At 42.5% G+C, this 18,249-nt stretch overlaps 1 protein-coding gene across 1 annotated transcript in view; it reads left to right on the top strand.

Moving 5' to 3' along the window:
• CCDC6 (coiled-coil domain containing 6) overlaps positions 1 to 18,249 on the top strand; it is a 110,885-nt gene that overhangs the window by 66,724 nt on the left and 25,912 nt on the right. Inside the window, exon 3 of the mRNA XM_007471544.1 lies at positions 5,616 to 5,744. Within this exon, the coding sequence (XP_007471606.1) occupies positions 5,616 to 5,744 (129 nt within the window). The remainder of the gene's footprint in view (positions 1 to 5,615; positions 5,745 to 18,249) is intronic.

The raw sequence follows: 18,249 nt of genomic DNA, 5'->3' as shown, positions 1-18,249 counted from the left end.
GGAAAGAGTCTTTAGAAGAAGACACGAGCTGTGCCTCTAACCGCAGTTACTACCACTGTCTGTGCTGAGACCCATCATTCTTTGTTTGCCAGATGCCTGGACCCTGAAGGCATTAATGTTTATAAACCTTAGACTATCACTTGGGTTGAGTGTGAAAGTAGCATGAGGAAACCACGGGCCACTTGCATGGGGAGTGGATCATGGGAGGAGTTGAACGTCATACCAGTGAGTTTGGATTTACTCTGCAGGTAGTAGGGAGCCATTGCAAGGTTTTGAGCAGGGTGTTGAATGAATAGAAAACTCTATTAGTTTCGTCTAGCATGGTCTACCCTGGACCTGGGGGCCTCCATTAGGAGGCTTTGGCGGTGGCCCGGTGAAAGGGAATAAAAGACTTGAACTAGAGCACAGAAAGCACAGGGTATATTTGACAGCTGTTCTGGGGGCTGACTTAATGCCATTTGGTAACTGATGAGGTGTGTGTTGAAATGAGAATAATAGTACCAGTGACAGAAGGAGGAAGGAGGTGGGCATAAGTGTGGGCCCAGGAGGCATTTAGTGGTGAGGCACTGAGTTTGAGGTGGGAGGCAGGCTTTCTGCTCAGCAGAACGGTTCAGAGTTGGTTAAGAGACTCAGTGTTGTGAGAGAGAGTTCTGAACTTTCTTCTCAAAGGCCATGTTAACTGCATGTTACAGTAGGTCCTCTACATGCAAACGAGTTCTGTTCCGAGAGCGCGTCTGTAAGTCCAATTTGTTCATTAGTCCAACAGAGTTAGCCTAGGTACCCAACTAACACAATCATCTATATAGTACTGTCACATAAATAGTATTAATACACAAAAAACAAACAAACAAAAAAGAAAACATTTTTAATCTTACACTTCAGTACCTTGAAAAGTACAGTAGTACTAGCTATATCACTGCTGCTTTTACAGTTGCTTTTGGACATCCTGGGCTTGAAATAAAGATACTGTACTACTGTACTCTATACACTACTTACAATAAAGTACACAAAAGCACAACCACTCGCAGAGGATGCACGTACATGACAATGTACGCCAGACACGTGAACTAACTTACGTGATTGGATGTGTCGAATGCACGTTCGCACCTTTGAAAGCTTGCAACTTGAAGGTTCGTGTGTAGGGGATTTACTGTAATTGTTTTTGACAGTCCATTGACTTAATGTGGTCACTGTCCTATGGTGGGCTTTACTTGGTCCAGTGCAAGTGGCTCTAGTCCTTGGTGGTTGTCAATAAACCAGGCACGTTGGTTGCAGAACTGTGGGTCGTACACAGAGAGAATGATTAGTGTTGACTAGTGAAAACAGAGGTGGGGGCATCTTGGGTTTATCCTCAAGTTGCACTGAGAAAGCTGGGTCCCGGGGCTGGTGGCCAGAAGGCATGCCTCATTTGGCACTGGCTGGATTGACAGCAAGCCCAGACACACTTGCAAACACACTTCGCCCAGCCTGGGATTTCGCACACCTGCTGTGTGCTGAGTGGGTGGCCTGACTCATCCATGTGCACCTGCGGTGGTGCCTTTACGTGCTGGAGAGAATTTTTGCCCAGAAGAAAAGCCATTCGGTGAAGAGTTCTTGAATCTCCGATATAAGAAGCCTGGTTTACTGAAGTGGCTCTAGAAAGCTTTTGTAAATTATGAGAAAGACAACAATTATTGGTAATTCACTGATGCTTAAGGCTTGCCTGTTTTTAGATCAACTTAATGCTATACTTGTGCTTTTTAATGGGCTGGAAATTGGCTTTGGGACTCCATATGTGAGTGGATACAGTCAAAAAATGCTCATGTTTGAGTACTTAGAATTTTACAGGTTTGTAGTTGTATTTTTGCTTATAGCTTTTTCACTTATGTTAATATATTTTTCATGCTGAATCCTAAGGAACAAATCTTTATTTATATAACCCTAATTCCATTGAAAATGTGCTGCCAGTGGATCGTCGGTTATATAATATAATTTCCATTCTATAAGGTTTTTTGTTGTTAAAAGTATATTGCACAGGTAAGAGTTCCAAAACTCTTCCATAATCTTTTTTTTTTTTTTTTTTTTTTTTTTTTTTTTTGCGGTACACGGGCCTCTCACTGTTGTGGCCTCTCCTGTTGCAGAGCACAGGCTCCGGACGCGCAGGCTCAGCGGCCATGGCTCACGGGCCCAGCTGCTCTGCGGCATGTGGGATCCTCCCGGACCGGGGCACGAACCCGTGTCCCCTGCATCGGCAGGCGGACTCTCAACCACTGCGCCACCAGGGAAGCCCCTTCCATAATCTTTGAGATTGACTTTATAAGAAGTATATTTACAGAAAATTCTGATTTTGGAAACAAATTTTAATCTACTTAAGCATTTTGCTTTAGATATTTTGAAGGCAAACACATGAATTTTTTTCAAACACGTTAATAGAATTTGCTTGACTATTTACTTCTTAGGTTGAATGACCTTTGTTCTAGCTCAGGATCTGTGACCTAATTGAAAGATTAAAAATTGTTCATAAAGTGTTAAGACCTTTGGTTAGAAATTTTAAATCATGGCTTGAATTTTATGCCCACATTGAAGATGCTACTCAGAGATGAAACCGGAGTTTAGTTCTTTTGATAGGTCCTGGGTCAGCCTAAACCAGGCTCCCTTTTAGGGTTTTTGTTTATGGTGTCATGGGCTACAGCTTTAAAATAGGCAGGTGGAGGGAATTCCCTGTTCGTCCAGTGGTTAGGATGCCGTGCTTCCACTGACGGGGGCACGGTTGGATCCCTGGTCAGGGAACTAAGATCCTGCATGCTGTAAGGCGTGGCCAGATGCAGAAAATAATAAAATAAAATAGGCAGGTGGATTCAGGGTGTTGGTTCCAGTCCTATTGGGGCCACATGGCTTGAATATACATGGTATCTATTTAAAACAGAAACGGTTTCTGAATTTTTCTCAGGCAAACTGTTATGAGGCAAACTCTATGGCTATTAGTTCCTCAAGTTCTTTTGCCCTGCTCTGCCCCCTTCTTGCCCATCTTAATTCTCATCTCATAATTGCTTTGGTGGGGGTTGTTTCTGCATTTTTCTCTGTGTTTTTCTTTTTATTGGTGGTTTCTTTGTTCCAAGGAAGAACCAGATTTTCTATTTCTAGTATTCTGTTCAGAAACTCCATGCCCTGCCCCTAGATTGCCTGTCGCCCGAGAGATGGCAGAACAAAGCAAGCAGCAGAGCCATTTGTTCCAGGTCTGTCTTTGGGGGATGATGAAAACTGTGAGTCTTTGGCAGAGTTAGAGCTCAGGATGGCTTGACATTTTCCCAGTGGGTTAGCATAACCCAGGGACCTCGCTTGAGTTCCGGTAACGACAGCTTAACCATCAAATTTTCCTTAGGGTATGGCTCTTGAGAGGAAAAAGCCTTTTCAAATTGAGAGCTTTTTATAGATTTCATTACTAGTTGAATCTGTATTCTTATAGCAACTACCTAGTCAGATATTGACGGTGTTAGGCCATCTGTCTGTATATGAGTATTTTCCTCTAAGCCAATGAGAACCTTACCTTTGCTCAGATTGATATTCTGCGACAACTGCTGCTTGTGGGGCAAGAGATTTTTCAACATTAGATTGCATCCTTTATTGTTTTAATTTACTTCAAGGCAGGAGCATAATGCTAAAAAAAAGGCAGAAGGGGGCTCTTTCAAATAAAGAAGACAGCAATTGAAAACATATTAGAGGAAAACACAGCTAATATTTTTAAAAAGCTATGCAAATGGTTTAAAGGTTTTAAGACTACAGTTCATTTTTCTAAAACCAGTAGATATCACTTAAGCTTAGTGTTCATAAACTATTTTAGGGCAAGGAGAATGTCTTAACCATAGATTGTACTCCCTCTAACATAATACATTCAGGTAGAAGACATGCCACACAGGTAATGTTTATAGAATACAGGTGTTAGTTGAAGAGGTGCATGTTTGCTATTTTTTCCTCGTAAGTGATGCTTTTCCCACTGAGGTCTTTGTGTCCGAAATGCTGGAAGCTCTTCTCATTCTCTGTGCGTTCCTCTTAGTTCTTTTAATTACTGCTTGGTCTTGCAGAAACTGAGTTTTAAAGGGTTAGCTAAAAATAGACTCATTGCTGTAAGCACCTCCTCACATCTGCTTTCTTTCTCGGTCTCTGCAAGGTTGACCAGTTTTTTTTGGAGTTGTGCATCAAAAACAGTTGGAGGGAAAACAGCATCTGTTTAGTCAACATTTCCAGTGTTGGAAGAAGATGTCAGATTTTAAACTTTTTTTGTTTTCTTTTTAAACACCAAGTATGGTGCTTTCAGAGCAATGGAAATTGTTTCAAATGTGGAGATGGTTAGGTGTAGCCTTTTGAGGTCCGTCAGGCCCACTGAGCTCTCTGTTGTACATCTCACCCTGTGCAGGATTTACAAAGAGACATAGCATCCACTGGGCGAGTGTATATGTCTCACCGTTTTCTACGTTTAGTCATTTGACCTTCCAAATGGCAAGGGTGCACTAGGCACTTGTGGATGGAGGAGTGTGAAGCCAGCCGCTCTGAGGTTTGCTCAGGATCCGGTGGGAGAACTCTGGTTTAGAGTTCAGAGCAGGGTTTGGGCCCCAAGCTCTGCCGCCTTCCAGATGAATTACCTTGGTCCAGTAACCTGTTTCGTCACATATGAAATGGGGGTGATCATGCCTGCCTAACGCATGTGATGAGCCTGGTACGCACTGCCTGCCTGAGGAAATGGTTTTGAAGGTAGAATTAGGGAGTGGTGTCATCTTAGACCCCGCAGTCAAACTAGGTGTGCTTCGTTGTTTTTAGTAGTTTTTGCTTAATCTGCCCATGGTTCTGAAAATACCAGTCCCTGTGGCTCTCGTTCCCTTCACCCCCTACCATGAATCAACAGCCCCTCCCAGCTGAGAACATTAGAAATAATGCACAATGATTCATGAGAACCCCAGTCATTGTGTGTCCACTGGATTTCTTTTATTCTCTTTTGGTTTTGAAGGTTGTAGGCGGTGTGACGTTTGGTCTCATTACAGGAAGTTAATTATTTGTACTTATTTTTGCCAAGCATGCTTACTTAGTACATTGGGAAACAGCATTCAGAATAATTTACTAAGTATTTTTTGTGATTGTAGCATCTCTTCCCTCTCTCCACACATTGTATAAATGCAAGTAAACCGTAATTCATTCAATAAAAACCGACAGTTGCAAAATTTCTATTTTTTAATAATTTTTATGCTCATGGTATAAAAATTTAAGAGTACCAAAGGGTTATATATATGCTGGAAAGTAAGTTTTCTTCCTTTCCTCATCCCCAATTGTTCCCTACAGAGATAACCACTTACATGTTCTTAAAAATGGAAATCGGTGTTTAATCATGGTGTGATGCTCTGATATATTTGCCCTGTAATTTCTTGGCCTTTTGACTAAGATCAAGTGCCTCTGAGTATGCACTATAATTTTTGGTTATAAGTTAGAGGAATCAGGAGCAAGTTACTAGGTGTACACTTGGACATATGAGCAGAAATGACTAATGTAACTTTTATGATATACTCGGTTTAACTAGCTTTCGGAGCTGTTGTTCCCATGGCTTTTGAGTGTCTTGCTTTCCACATCTGTGTTTTTTCATTTTCCAGTTGCAGCATGAGAAAGCTGAGCTAGAACAGCACCTCGAGCAGGAACAGGAATTCCAGGTCAACAAACTGATGAAGAAAATTAAGAAACTGGAGAACGATACCATTTCTAAGCAGCTTACGTTAGAACAGGTAAAAATGTATAGTTCTCTCTGTACCCTTTTTAGGATCGTTTTATATATATATATTTCTCATATCATCAACGGTTCTTTCAAGCTTTAAGAGGTCCTGAGGAATGTCAGTGAAAAATGTTTTTCAACTTTTTCTTCCCACAGTGGCGGCTTCCTCTCTGCAGTACACATTGGCAGATCTGCATAGCACCTGCTCACTCTTTCACACACTTGTGCTTTTCTTAACCACAGTTAATAAAGTTTCAGGAGATACGTTGTGATGTACTGATTTATAGGCAGGAAATGTTAGGTTCCTTTTGCAAAGGGGGGAAGAATATGTTTTTAACCACAGGATCGTTTCTGTGAAATTTCCTGAGACAGTGTGGCCATGGAACTAAAACTTTTCTTTCAAGCGTTCTTCAGAACAATTAGCATTTTCTGTCTTTGAATTATTAGCAACCTTATATGAACCCTGTCTTTTCCCACCTGGATTGGTTGATACGGGTATGGAGCCCTAGACTTAGTTGCACGTCCTGGTTCAGCCACTAATGAATTTTGTGACCTTGCATTAACTTCTCTGGGCCCAGGTTTTCCATTTGCAAACAGAGAAGCACAAACTAAAGTCAAGTGTGGCAAGCTTAAAAAGGTAAGAAGGCGGAGGTGATAGCGCACAGTTTCTTTGGCCATTGCCCTTGGTAGACGTTGGTATTTGAGCACAGGTCTTGCCTTAGGAGGCCAGGCTGGTCCTTATTTGCCAACTCACAGAATCGTGGGCCACCGTTATCAGTCCTTCCAAGTTGGGGTGTCAGACAGAAGCTCCTAGTGCTTTTCCCCACGCTCTTTTCCCAGAGTTAGAAGAGGCTGACCGTAGTCTACTGCCACCTGGTTTCCGTGTCAAATTCAGTGTATTCACATTTTCTAGTTCTTTGCGATGCAGATCCCAGTTACCACTTTGATGATTTGGCCAAGCTCTTCATGCAGAGTTGTCTGATTTATCCCACTTTTAGGATCTTTCTGTGCATCTTACTCCATGCTGAGTGGTTCTTGAATCACCCTCAGGACCATTCTCATTTCATCATTGTACTTGAGACTGAAACCGTGACGGGAATGTCAGGCTTGAGAGGAAGCCAGGGTTTGTTTTAAACTAATTGGACTGACTTTTGGTTTTTGTGTTATTCTTGTATCTACCTATATCAAAGGGTGGAACATCACTGGGTTTTCTAAGACTATGAATAATGGCCTTGGAAATTTTTCCATTCCTTCTAGGTTAAAGAACAAAAAAGTTTCATTTCCAAGGGTTGGCTGTTTTACACATATCCAGAGTAATCTATTCTTACCCGCCCTCTTTGGAATTCAGATGCAATTTCTAGATTTAGAAAACTCCCGCAACGTCCCCGGGACCCTGCCTCCAGCTTAAAGCATTTTGTTCCCAAGTTCACCTGTTTAATTTCCAGGGTAGGCAATAGCCAGTTCTTTTCAAATTAAAGTTTTGAAGAGTCTTGTTTAAGTCCCTGACATACCAAGAACTCGTTACTGGTACCTGTTAATCAAGAGTCAACCAAGTGGCCAGGTGAAATTTTCACAGTGGTTGGTACTGTGAGAACTTCACTTGGTCAACACCTTCCCTGTGCTGACTGTCAATAACGGAAGTAGCTTCTATCTTGTATTTGTTTACAGGCTCCTTGAGGAGACTTTGGAGCTGTGACCTCCACAGTTTAGTTGTGGCCACAAGGTGGAGGTAGTGGCCTAGAGTCAGAAAGAGAAGCGTTGACTGATCCTACCGTCCCTGGGAGAGAGGATGGATGGCTGCACAGTCTTAAGGCTCTTTGGAAACTTTAGTGACTAAATGCTTTTAAAATGAGGCCCAAAGGCATACATTCTCCCAAAGTTAATGATTTAGTCCGCTGTAAGGCTTCTTTCAGACCTCAGCACCAAAGAAATGGATTTCCACAATGGAATGTGTGCACCGCAAAGCTCTAAACTAGAAATTATCCTCAGATCTGGGATATCAAGTCCTTATTTTATTTCATATTTTAAATTTTAATTTAAAAAAAATTTATTGGAGTATAGTTGATTTACAATGTTGTGTTAGTTGCAGGTGGGCAGTGAAGTGAATCAGTTATACATGTACATATATCCACTCTTTTTTGGATTCTTTTCCCGTATAGACCATTACAAGTCCTCATTTTAATTAAGATGGAGAAAAGTAACACCATCCTAAAACTTTCCCCGCTTTCTTTTGGGTATGTCTAGGATGATTATATGTTGGGGAATTTATTTGTTTTAACTACAAGTAATTTTAGTCGTTGTTTAGGGGGTAATGTTTGTTTTTTTCTACTGTAGAAATAAATGTCTTTCATGTTTCCATGGATGTGATCTGATCCTCTCTTGTGGCCATCTCTTGGGATTATCATCTGTATTATGATATTTACAATATGTTGTAGTCTGTATAATATAACATATCCTATACTGAAGTTATTATCAGAAGAGCCAAGGCATGTGCTGTACTATGCATTATAACAATATATGTGTGTAGTACATGCCTTTGCTCTTCTATCTGACAATAAACATATTTTTAAAACTAAAAGCTATTTGAAGGCAATTATCCTATGTGTCCCGTGCCTTGCCACTGCTTTGTTGGAAGAGTTTAAATAAAGTGTGGATTTAGACAGGTGCCTGAAGAGCTGTCATTTGTACTTTGAAAGGCGGTGTAGGGTAGGTTCAGGGCCTGGGTACTGGACTTGAATGGAACCAGATGTGAACCTCATTCCTCTGCTGAATATCTTAATTTATTTTTTTTTTTGGTAGCAGCTTTGTTGAGTTATAATTCACATACCATTACAAATCATCCATTTAAAGCGTACAGTGCAATGGTTTTTAGTATATTTAGTGTTGTGTAAGCATAACCAAAATCAATTTTAGAACATTTTCATCACCTCAAAAGAAACCTTGTCACTCAATCCCCTAATCCCCTTAAGCAACCACTACTGTACTTTCTGTCTCTATGTAGTTGCTTATTCTGGACACTTCCTATAAACGGAATCATATAGTGTGTGGTCTTGTGTGACTGCCTTCTTTCACTTAGCATGATATTTTTATCCACGGTGTAGCATATATCAGTACTTAATTCCTTTTCCTGGCTAAGTAATAATCCATTATATGGATGTACCACGTTTTGTTTATCCATTCATCATTTGCTGGACATTTAGGTTGTTTCAGCCTTTTGGTTATTATGAGTAATGCTGCTGTGAACATTCATGTACGATTTTTTGTGTGGACATGTGTTTGAATTTTTCTTGGAAATTAGAATGGAATTGCAGGGTCACATGCCAACTCTCTGTTTATCTTTTGGAGGAAATGCCAGACAGTTTTCAAAGTGGCTGCGCCATGTTATTGCAGCCATCCTGGTGGATGTGAAGTGGCATCGCATTGTGGTTTTGTATTTCCCTGAGGCTAATGATGTCGAGTATATTTTCAGGTGCTTCTTGGCCATTTGTATATCTTCTCTGGAGAAATGTCTATTCAAGGTCTTTTTATTATGGAATTATAAGAGTTCCTTATATATTCTTATACATATAATATATATATTTTATAAGATACAAGTCCCTCATGAGATACATCATTGCAAATATTTTCTCATTTTCTGTGGGTGTTCTTTGCACTTTCTTGAGTGTGTCCTTTGAAGCACAGAGGTTTTTTAATTCTGGTGAAGTCCAATTATTAATTTTTTTCTTAGGTTGCTGTGTTTTGGTATCATATCTTAGAATGCAAAGTCAGGAAGATTTACCCCTGTTGTCTTTTTTGGGTGCTTACATTTAGGTCTTTGATTCCTTTTGAGTTAATTTTTATATGTGGTGTAAAATAGGGTCCAAATTCATTCTTTTTGCATCTGGTTGTCTCAACCAGTCCATTTCTGAGCCTCGGTTTCCTTATCTGTAATAGCAAACCTGTGTTAGGTACAATGAATGAGAGTGTAAGGTGATTTGCATAATGCCTGCTACATAAGCCCTCAACATAAGGTAGCTGCTGCTGTTAATTTTTAAATAAGCATATATATATGTGTGTGTAACTGAATCACTTTGCTGTACACTTGAAACAAACACATCTTTAATTAACCATACTTCAATTCAAAATAAAAAGAAACTAAAAAAAAGATCATCTATATTTTGAACCTCATGGGTTGAACCTGCAGAAGGGGTATTGGAAGGCCTCTGCCAGGGATTCGTGTTGGCCATAACATGTTTGTTTTGAAGGTGTAGCTTAGGTTGTAACGGTTTTTAAGAGGGCACCTGGGGGCAAAAAAAAAAAAAAAAAAAAAAAAAAAGAGGGCACCTGGGGACTTCCCTGGTGGCACAGTGGTTAAGACTCTGCCTGCCAATGCAAGGGACGCGGGTTCGAGCCCTGGTCTGGGAACATCCTACGTGCCACGGAGCAACTAAGCCCATGAGCCACAACTCCTGAGCCCGTGTGCCACAACTACTGAAGCCTGCATGCCTAGAGCCCATGCTCCGCGACAAGAGAAGCCACCGCAATGAGAAGCCCGCACACTGCTACGAAGAGTAGCCCCTGCTCGCTGCAACTAGAGAAAGCCTGCACACAGCAACGAAGACCCAATGCAGCCAAAAATAAATGAATGAATGAATTTAAAAAGAAAAGAAAGAAAGAAAAAGAAGGCACCTGCCTATTCTCTGTAAAGCAGAACTTATCTGGGTTTGGGACTAAGTCTTAGACTCCTTGCAAGGTGGGGAGCTCCAATTAACTCACGTGCTGGAGGCCTAATTTTAAGTTAATCTCACCAAAAGTCAGGCCTTCAGCATGGACCCTCGAATTAGTCAGTTAGCATTTGTTCTTCTCTTAGAATCTGAGATCTTTTCATTCTTTAAGAAGAGAATGTTACCAGCTTGATCATCAAGGGCTCTGGGCTATCAATGGTTCTGTCGGTGTTTTGCAGGATGAGAATTCATAGAATTGTAGAGCTGGAAGGCCACATTGCGGTGGGAAGACTACCTCTGTCGTTACTTTGTCCCCAGCCCCTCCTGGGGATGTGAGAAAGTGGGGAAATCACGAGGAAATCCGGGGGCAGGGGCATCAGATCTGCCCAGGCTTTGGAACCACAGCTACCTGCACCTGTTTCCTCTTCCTCCAGAACTTGCTGCCTAGGAAGCAGGCTTGCGAGGAAAATGGACCAGCTTGGCCTGTAGGTGGCCCAGCCTGCTCATACCTGCTCATACTTTTTCAGAGAAGGAAACCCAGAGGGAGATCAAGAGGCTTTCTTCAAGTCACACAACTTAGCATTCTGAATGTTTAACTCCAAAAGATACTTTATAAGCAGATGTAAAAAAGCATGTTCAGAAAAATGTAACATTAGGAGGTCTTTGCAGCACCTTAATAATTAGTATTAGTCTAATAAACTGGATTACTTTAGTCAGTATGACTTCAGTACTCTTAAGGGCTCCTTTTTTTTTTTTACCTCTCACTGCTGTGGCCTCTCCCGTTACGGGAGCAGAGGCTCCAGACGCGCAGGCCCAGCGGCCATGGCTCATGGGCCCAGCCGCTCCGCGGCATGTGGGATCTTCCCGGACCGGGGCACGAACCCGTGTCCCCTGTATCGGCAGGTGGACTCTCAACCACTGCGCCACCAGGGAAGCCCAGGGCTCTTTTTAACACACACTGGTGGGCACTGCCTGTTCCGTCACTGTTACATTTAGGTGATAAGAAAATTTCGAACTTAAAATATTCTCTAAGTGTCAAGAATTCTTCATCAGAATGTGTTCTGTCAACTAGGAAGGATTTTCCTTCTCCGGAGGATAGCTAGCATGAAAGGGCACAAATTAGCTTATTTATTAAGTGAAGTTCAGCTCAGCAGATGTGAGGACCTTCTGTGCACTTTGCACAGAAAATTATAGGAAAGAAGAAAACAGCAGCCATAAACAGGTGGATTTGATACTTAACTGTTATTAGCTAGTACAGTAGAAAAATCTGGAATAAATTAGTTGGAGAATTAGTCATGTCATTCAGCTAACACTTAATGACGAATAGGGATGCCTGTCATGTACTAGACCTCTTCCTCTTTTCTCCTGTGGTTGGCCCAGTAAAGTTTTCTCAGTTATTTCTAGAATTTGGGGTGTATTTTCTTATCGGAGATGCCCTTTCTTCCCAAAGCACAGACACGCATTTCTAAAGGTTGGCTTTAGGATTGGAATGGTCATTTTATTTATTAGCATCTATGTGTAATGACAGTATCTTAGCCGCTGTAGTTTCGGGACGCTCTTGGGTTCATATCTCCCTTTCACCTGAATAAGCTGTGTGACTTCACGCCAGCGATTTGATCTCTTCTGTGAACAGACGTACTCTCTGACTTGTAGGTTTGTTGGGGGGATAAATCTTCCATTCTGCCTCTCCTCACGCTCCATCCCTTTTGAAGTTCTTTCATTTCTCTTGTCGGGGAAGGAGAAATTATCCTCTTCCCTTCTCGGTTTTTCTGGCTGGTTGAAGAATGATATTGACATGAGACAGAGACAATCAACAGAAGTTTAATGACGTGTATACGTGGGAGAGAAAATTCGCCAGAATTGTCGAAGCCCTCACTTCAGCACTGTCTTCAGCGCTAAAGACAAAAGAGGATGTTGTGGGCAGAGGTTTAGAACTTCAGAGGTGGGGAGGAAGGCAATTGACAGGCAGAGGGAAAAGCAAACATTGGGCAAACAAATGTTTGCTAGGCAGAGACAGTGGGACACAGAGAGTAATTTCAGCAAACAGGCTTTGCTGGATTCCTTCCACTCTACACACCTAGGTCATGCTACCGTTAGCATGGTGATAGCTCCCTTTCTGGAACAGGTCCTCTACCTACATTCCTTTAGGCAGTTACGGGGAAGGTCAAAGGTTCCTCCTGATGCTTTGGGGCCTTAAAAAGAATCAGCCTAAATCATTTATTTGTTTATTTATTTAAAAATTGAAGTATAGTTGATTTACAATGTTGTATTAATTACTTCTGTGCAGCAAAGTGACTCAGTTATACGTATATATACACTCTTTTTCATGTTCTTTTCCCTTATAGTTTGTCACAGGATATTGAATACAGTTCCCTGTGCTGTGCAGTAGGACCTGGTTGTTTATCTGTGCTGTATATACCAGTTTGCATCTGCTCATCCCAGACTCCCAGCCCATCCCTCTCCACCCCTCCCCCACCTTGGCAACCCCCGGTCTGTTCTCTGTGTCACAGTCAGCCTAAATTAATCCTTGTGCCAAATAGACCTATTTTGGGGTGGCAAGTTTTGTTCCCCTGCACAGAATTGTTCCCACGTGGATTGCACAGCAGTAAATAAGTTTACACGGCGATCCAGTACACGGATGTTTTTGTAACTGTGTTTATGACTGGGACAAGTTCTGTGAAACACTTGCTTATGTGCTTTGCACTGATTTTCTGTTCAGTCCTATTTTGTTTTTAGCAAAATGTAGGTGACAACTGACTTGAACTAATTTCCTAATCCGATAGTGGGTCACAACCTGCAGTTTAAAAATCATGCTCTGATGTGCCCAGTGCTTTCCTGCCCCCAGGTTTCCATGGATCTGTGTCCTCTGCCTGGCCCATTTTCTCCCTCCCCTGCCCCATCCCTATTTAACTGTTACCCAGTTTGCTCCTCTAGTCACTTTGGGGTCTGTGCTCCAAAGTGTTTCCATGACGTTCAGTCCTTTTCCTATACCACTTGGTACACAAACAGCAATTAACAATTAAATCATTTCTTTTCTGTGAGCTCCTCATAAGGTAAATGAGGGAAGGTACAATGTTAACCTCACTCCTGTATCCCTGGTGACTCACATATAGTAAGCACTCCAAAAATTGTATGTGCTGCCATTAATAATCAAAGTGTTCATCTAATTTCTGTGGTACTTTGCCCTCCCCATTTTCCAGGAAAATGAGCATACATATTATTTGAGCCTCAAACGTCTCACCACCTTCCTTGATCTGGTTATCCATCTCTTTAATCCACGGATCTGTGTGACTGTCTTTTGTCCATGCTGCACTTGTGTGGCACACATTCTGCGTTAATTCAACACACCTTTATTAAGATGCCTGCTGTCTGCCACAAACTCTACTAAGAAAGATGACGTCAGGTCCCTGGCCTTGTGGAGCCTGGTCCAGGGAGGCCAATGGACCTGTGGACAGTGACGAGGGATGCTCTGTGCCGTGCTTAGGGGAACAGCATTACTACTGCAGCAGGATTCCCCGCTCCCGCATAACCAACTGAGAAGGACCTGAAGCTCCTTGGCACTTGGTTTAATTGTTTGTTAATTAACACACATGGGCTGGATAAATCTAAATCGAGCCTTGTTGCAGGGAAGCAGGGATGTGAGAGGAAACAGAAATGGGAGGGAAGATAATGCAGTAAAATGTAGGTACAGGTTGCATGTATCTACATACATGCCGAGAGATGCCGAGAACACAGAAGAGAGTTCCTGCAGAAGACGTGAAGTGGAATCCCTCTTCTTTGTTACTGGGAAGGGGAACAGTAGGGGTTTTGGCAGTCTGCATGTGCGGTGTCCTTGAGGACATAAGCTAGTCTTTTTTTTTTTTTGCGGTACGCGGGCCTCTCACTGTTGCGGCCTCTCCCGTTGCGGAGCACAGGCTCCGGACGCGCATGCTCAGCGGCCGTGGCTCACGGGCCCAGCCGCTCCGCGGCGTGTGGGATCTTCCCGGACCGGGGCGCGAACCCGCGTCCCCTGCATCGGCAGGCAGACTCTCAACCACTGTGCCACCAGGGAAGCCCTTGAAAACTTTTTTAATCAAGCATTTGCATTGTAAAAGTAATCCATTGCTCTTTGAAGAAAATGTGGTACATGTAAACACAGAAGTACAAACATGAAAAAAATTACCTAGACTACAATCCTCCCCAAACAACTGCTATTGATATTTTTTCTTGATGTAATAGTGTATTTGCAACATGCACTATGGTATGTGTTCTTTCCCCAGGATTTCTCCACTGTGCTCTTGATGTAGCAAAAGAGTTTACACCCCAGACTTTGAAACCTGCTTTCCACCAATGGTAATTATTTGGTAAAAGAGTCCCCTGGAATTATGAACCCATTATGCCCATTTGTATAATACTGTGCTGATGTCAAAGTGATAAAAACTTAAGCTCAGAAACCATATAAATCTGACTAATTATATATGTATCTATTTCATGAAAGACCTTCATTTTCATTATCATTGAACAAAAGCAAAATTTATTGAGCTGGTAAACTATGAAAGTGTTATTTTCACGTATTAAATATTAATGGGGTATTAATTTTTTCCTGAAGTGCTGTCCATTTCAAAGAACAAATCTAATTTTTATAGGAACACAGTGTTTGAGAAGAAAAAAGTTATAAGCTATGGTAAAGAAAGTTAACTCTTGGCTATCTGGAAAATTCTGTCTTCCAGATAGCTAAGCCTTCACTATCATTTCTCCTCTGAGAGTTTATTGGTTCACTCTGTATTTTAGATATGTGAATTAATATCCTATATTAATGGATGTACTATTAGGAAATTGTTAAGTTTTAAGATTAGATGTCTTTAAATTTTTTTGTTGTAAAAATAGTAAATGTTCGGGCTTCCCTGGTGGCGCAGTGGTTGAGAGTCTGCCTGCCGATGCAGCGGACGCGGGTTCATGCCCCAGTCCGGGAGGATCCCACATGCCGCGGAGCGGCTGGGCCCGTGAGCCATGGCCGCTGAGCCTGCGCGTCCGGAGCCTGTGCTCCGCAACGGGAGAGGCCACAGCAGTGAGAGGCCCGTGTACCGCAAAAAAATAGTAAATTTTCATTAAAAAACTGGGTGGCAGGGCTTCCCTGGTGGCGCAGTGGTTGAGAGTCCGCCTGCCGATGCAGGGGACATGGGTTCGTGCCCCGGTCTGGGAGGATCCCACATGCCGCGGAGCGGCTGGGCCCGTGAGCCATGGCTGCTGAGCCTGCGCGTCCGGAGCCTTTGCTCCGCAACGGGAGAGGCCACAACAGTGAGAGGCCCACGTACCGCAAAAAAAAAAAAAAAAAAGAAAAGAAAAAAAAATTGGGTGGGAGGTGGAAAAGGTAGGAAGATAAATTACCACCACCATTACTTTCACCCAAGGGCCAACCTTATTTATCTTGCTATATAGTTCTTCATGATTTTTTTTTTTTTTGCATCTTTTTCTGTTCTCTGTCAGTATTTTTTTTTTTTTTTCATTTTTTGACCGTGCCGTGTGGCTTGTGGGATCTTAGTTCCCAGAGCAGGGATGGAACCTGGGCCCTCAGCAGTGAAAGTGCAGAGTCCTAAGCACTGGACCACCAGGGAATTCCTTCTATCAGTATATATTTCTTTTTCTTTTTAAAAAATATTTATGGGCTTCCCTGGTGGCGCAGTGGTTGAGAGTCCGCCTGCCGATGCAGGGGACACGGGTTCGTGCCCTGATCTGGGAAGATACCACACGGCCACGGAGCGGCTGGGCCCGTGAGCCATGGCCTCTGAGCCTGCGCGTCCGGAGCCTATGCTCCACGACGGGAGGGCTCCTTAGTTGTGGCATGTGAACTCTTAGTTGTGGCATGTGAACTCTTAGTTGCGGCATGCATGTGGGATCTAGTTCCCTGACCAGGGCTTGAACCCGGGCCCCTGCACTGGGAGCTCAGAATCTTATCTGCTGTGCCACCAGGGAAGTCCCCCTGTCAGTATATTTCTGATGCACATAGGTACATTTCTTTTCAACTGTAATTTTGGACCACCTAGACTTGAAAGTGATCATCCTTTCTCTCCTTTTCTCTTGCTCCTTACTGATGAACTTCCATTGGCTCTTTCTGGGCTCAGCATCACACAGGCCAGTGGTGATGAACTAGAACTTGTTTTTAATTCTGAAACCATATGCAGCTTGATTGATCAAATAGGTACCTTGGGAGCTCTGTAGTCTATGAACATCTGTCTCATCTATAACACAAATTGGCTGCTTGATTTCTTAAAGATACATATATGTTTTCCAGAAGGCAAAGGTCAGATGTCTTCCAGCCTAGGAAAACTGCCAGGACTAAGTAAAATTCCGCTGATTGCTACACCAGCAGAGGCAGTGTTTAAGTTTTACTTTACTTGTCTCTGTTGCTTTAATTTGTGAGGGACCTTTGCCACAGAGCAAGGACCATTGTGCATGATTTCACTGCTTTTCACATCATTTGCATGTGGTATGTTTTAATAGCCCCTTCATGAATCCTATTAGTCACTTCTTTCCTATATGTAAGTAAAACTATGATTAACTCAAATGTATTGGCAAAGTAGGATGGAATGAGGTAATATCTTTTACTGTCTCTACTCTTGCAGTATAAACAAAACTGTCTGAGCCCATTTGGGCTGTTATAACAACACAGACTGGCTTATAAACAACAGAAATTTATTTCTCACAGTTCTGGAGGCTGGAGGTCGAGGATCAGGGTGCTAGCTTGATGGAGTTCTGCTGACTGTGTGTGTCCTCAACTGGTAGAGAGCAGAGAGCAGCAAGCTGCAAGGTCGCTCATGACTAGAAAGGACACTAATCCCATCATGGGAGTCCCACCCTCCTGACCTCAGCTAAACATAATCACCTCCCAAAGGCCTCACCTCCAGATACCATCACGCTGGGGATTTAGGCTTCACCATGTGAATTTTGGGCACAAACATTCAGTCCATTACAGAAACTGCATTCATTTTTCTGACTTTGGTTTAGTCATGTTTTGAATATTGTACGTTTTATTTTCCCAGGTGATTTCTGATATACCTCCAAGGTCCCCACTTTGAACATCTATGGTATTATGTAGTAAATTGATGGGAAATCGGGCTGAACTGTTAATGGCTCTCAGATGCTACCTAACTTGGAAGGTTTGGGGGGATTGTGTTAATCCCCACACCCATTTGTTTTCTTAGGATTTACCCCTATGTCTTTAAAAAAACAAAAAAACAATTAGCCAACTAATAAGAGTTTGGTCAACGTAGGTCTTAGAGTACTCTGCTATTTCTTACATCTGGTGTACACACCTCTTGTGTCACCATCATTCTAAGTACTTTTTGCCGTACGTTGTAACAAACTTTGTGTCTGCGTTCCGTGTATGTGGTAGCCCTTACATGGATTAGTTGTCGTGGGCTGCCTTCCAGAATTGGTTTTTTCAGTCAGATGTTTGGGGTTCAAAATATTTTTTCCCATAGAAATGATCATAATATGGCGGTTAGGCTAAAACAAAGTAGCTTGAAAAGGGGCACTAAAACCTTTCAAAATTCTGTCGTTGAGCGCAGTGGTCATGCTAAAGTTCTCATCAGGCTTTTTTTTTGGCCTGATGTACTCCTTTCCGCCGCCTCTCCCCCCAGCCCAGCATCATGGCTCTCTTTAAATGGGAAAATGCTACGCTGAGAGAGAAGTGCGATGGTGTTGGGAGCCGTCTCTTGGCTGCCCCCTTTTTCTGCTTTTTTAGTGGTGAGTGTCTGCCCACTGCAAAGACACGGCTAGGGTGGGCTGTGAATTCAGACAAGCCAGCTCTCTTTTTACACTCTAAGTTTATCCATT

The sequence above is a fragment of the Lipotes vexillifer genome, unplaced genomic scaffold (assembly GCF_000442215.2).
Source record: "Lipotes vexillifer unplaced genomic scaffold, Lipotes_vexillifer_v1.1 scaffold638, whole genome shotgun sequence".
Taxonomy (NCBI): Eukaryota; Metazoa; Chordata; class Mammalia; order Artiodactyla; family Lipotidae; genus Lipotes; species Lipotes vexillifer.
The sequence above is the reverse complement of the archived record's forward strand: the minus strand, read 5'-3'. Positions and strand labels throughout refer to the sequence as shown.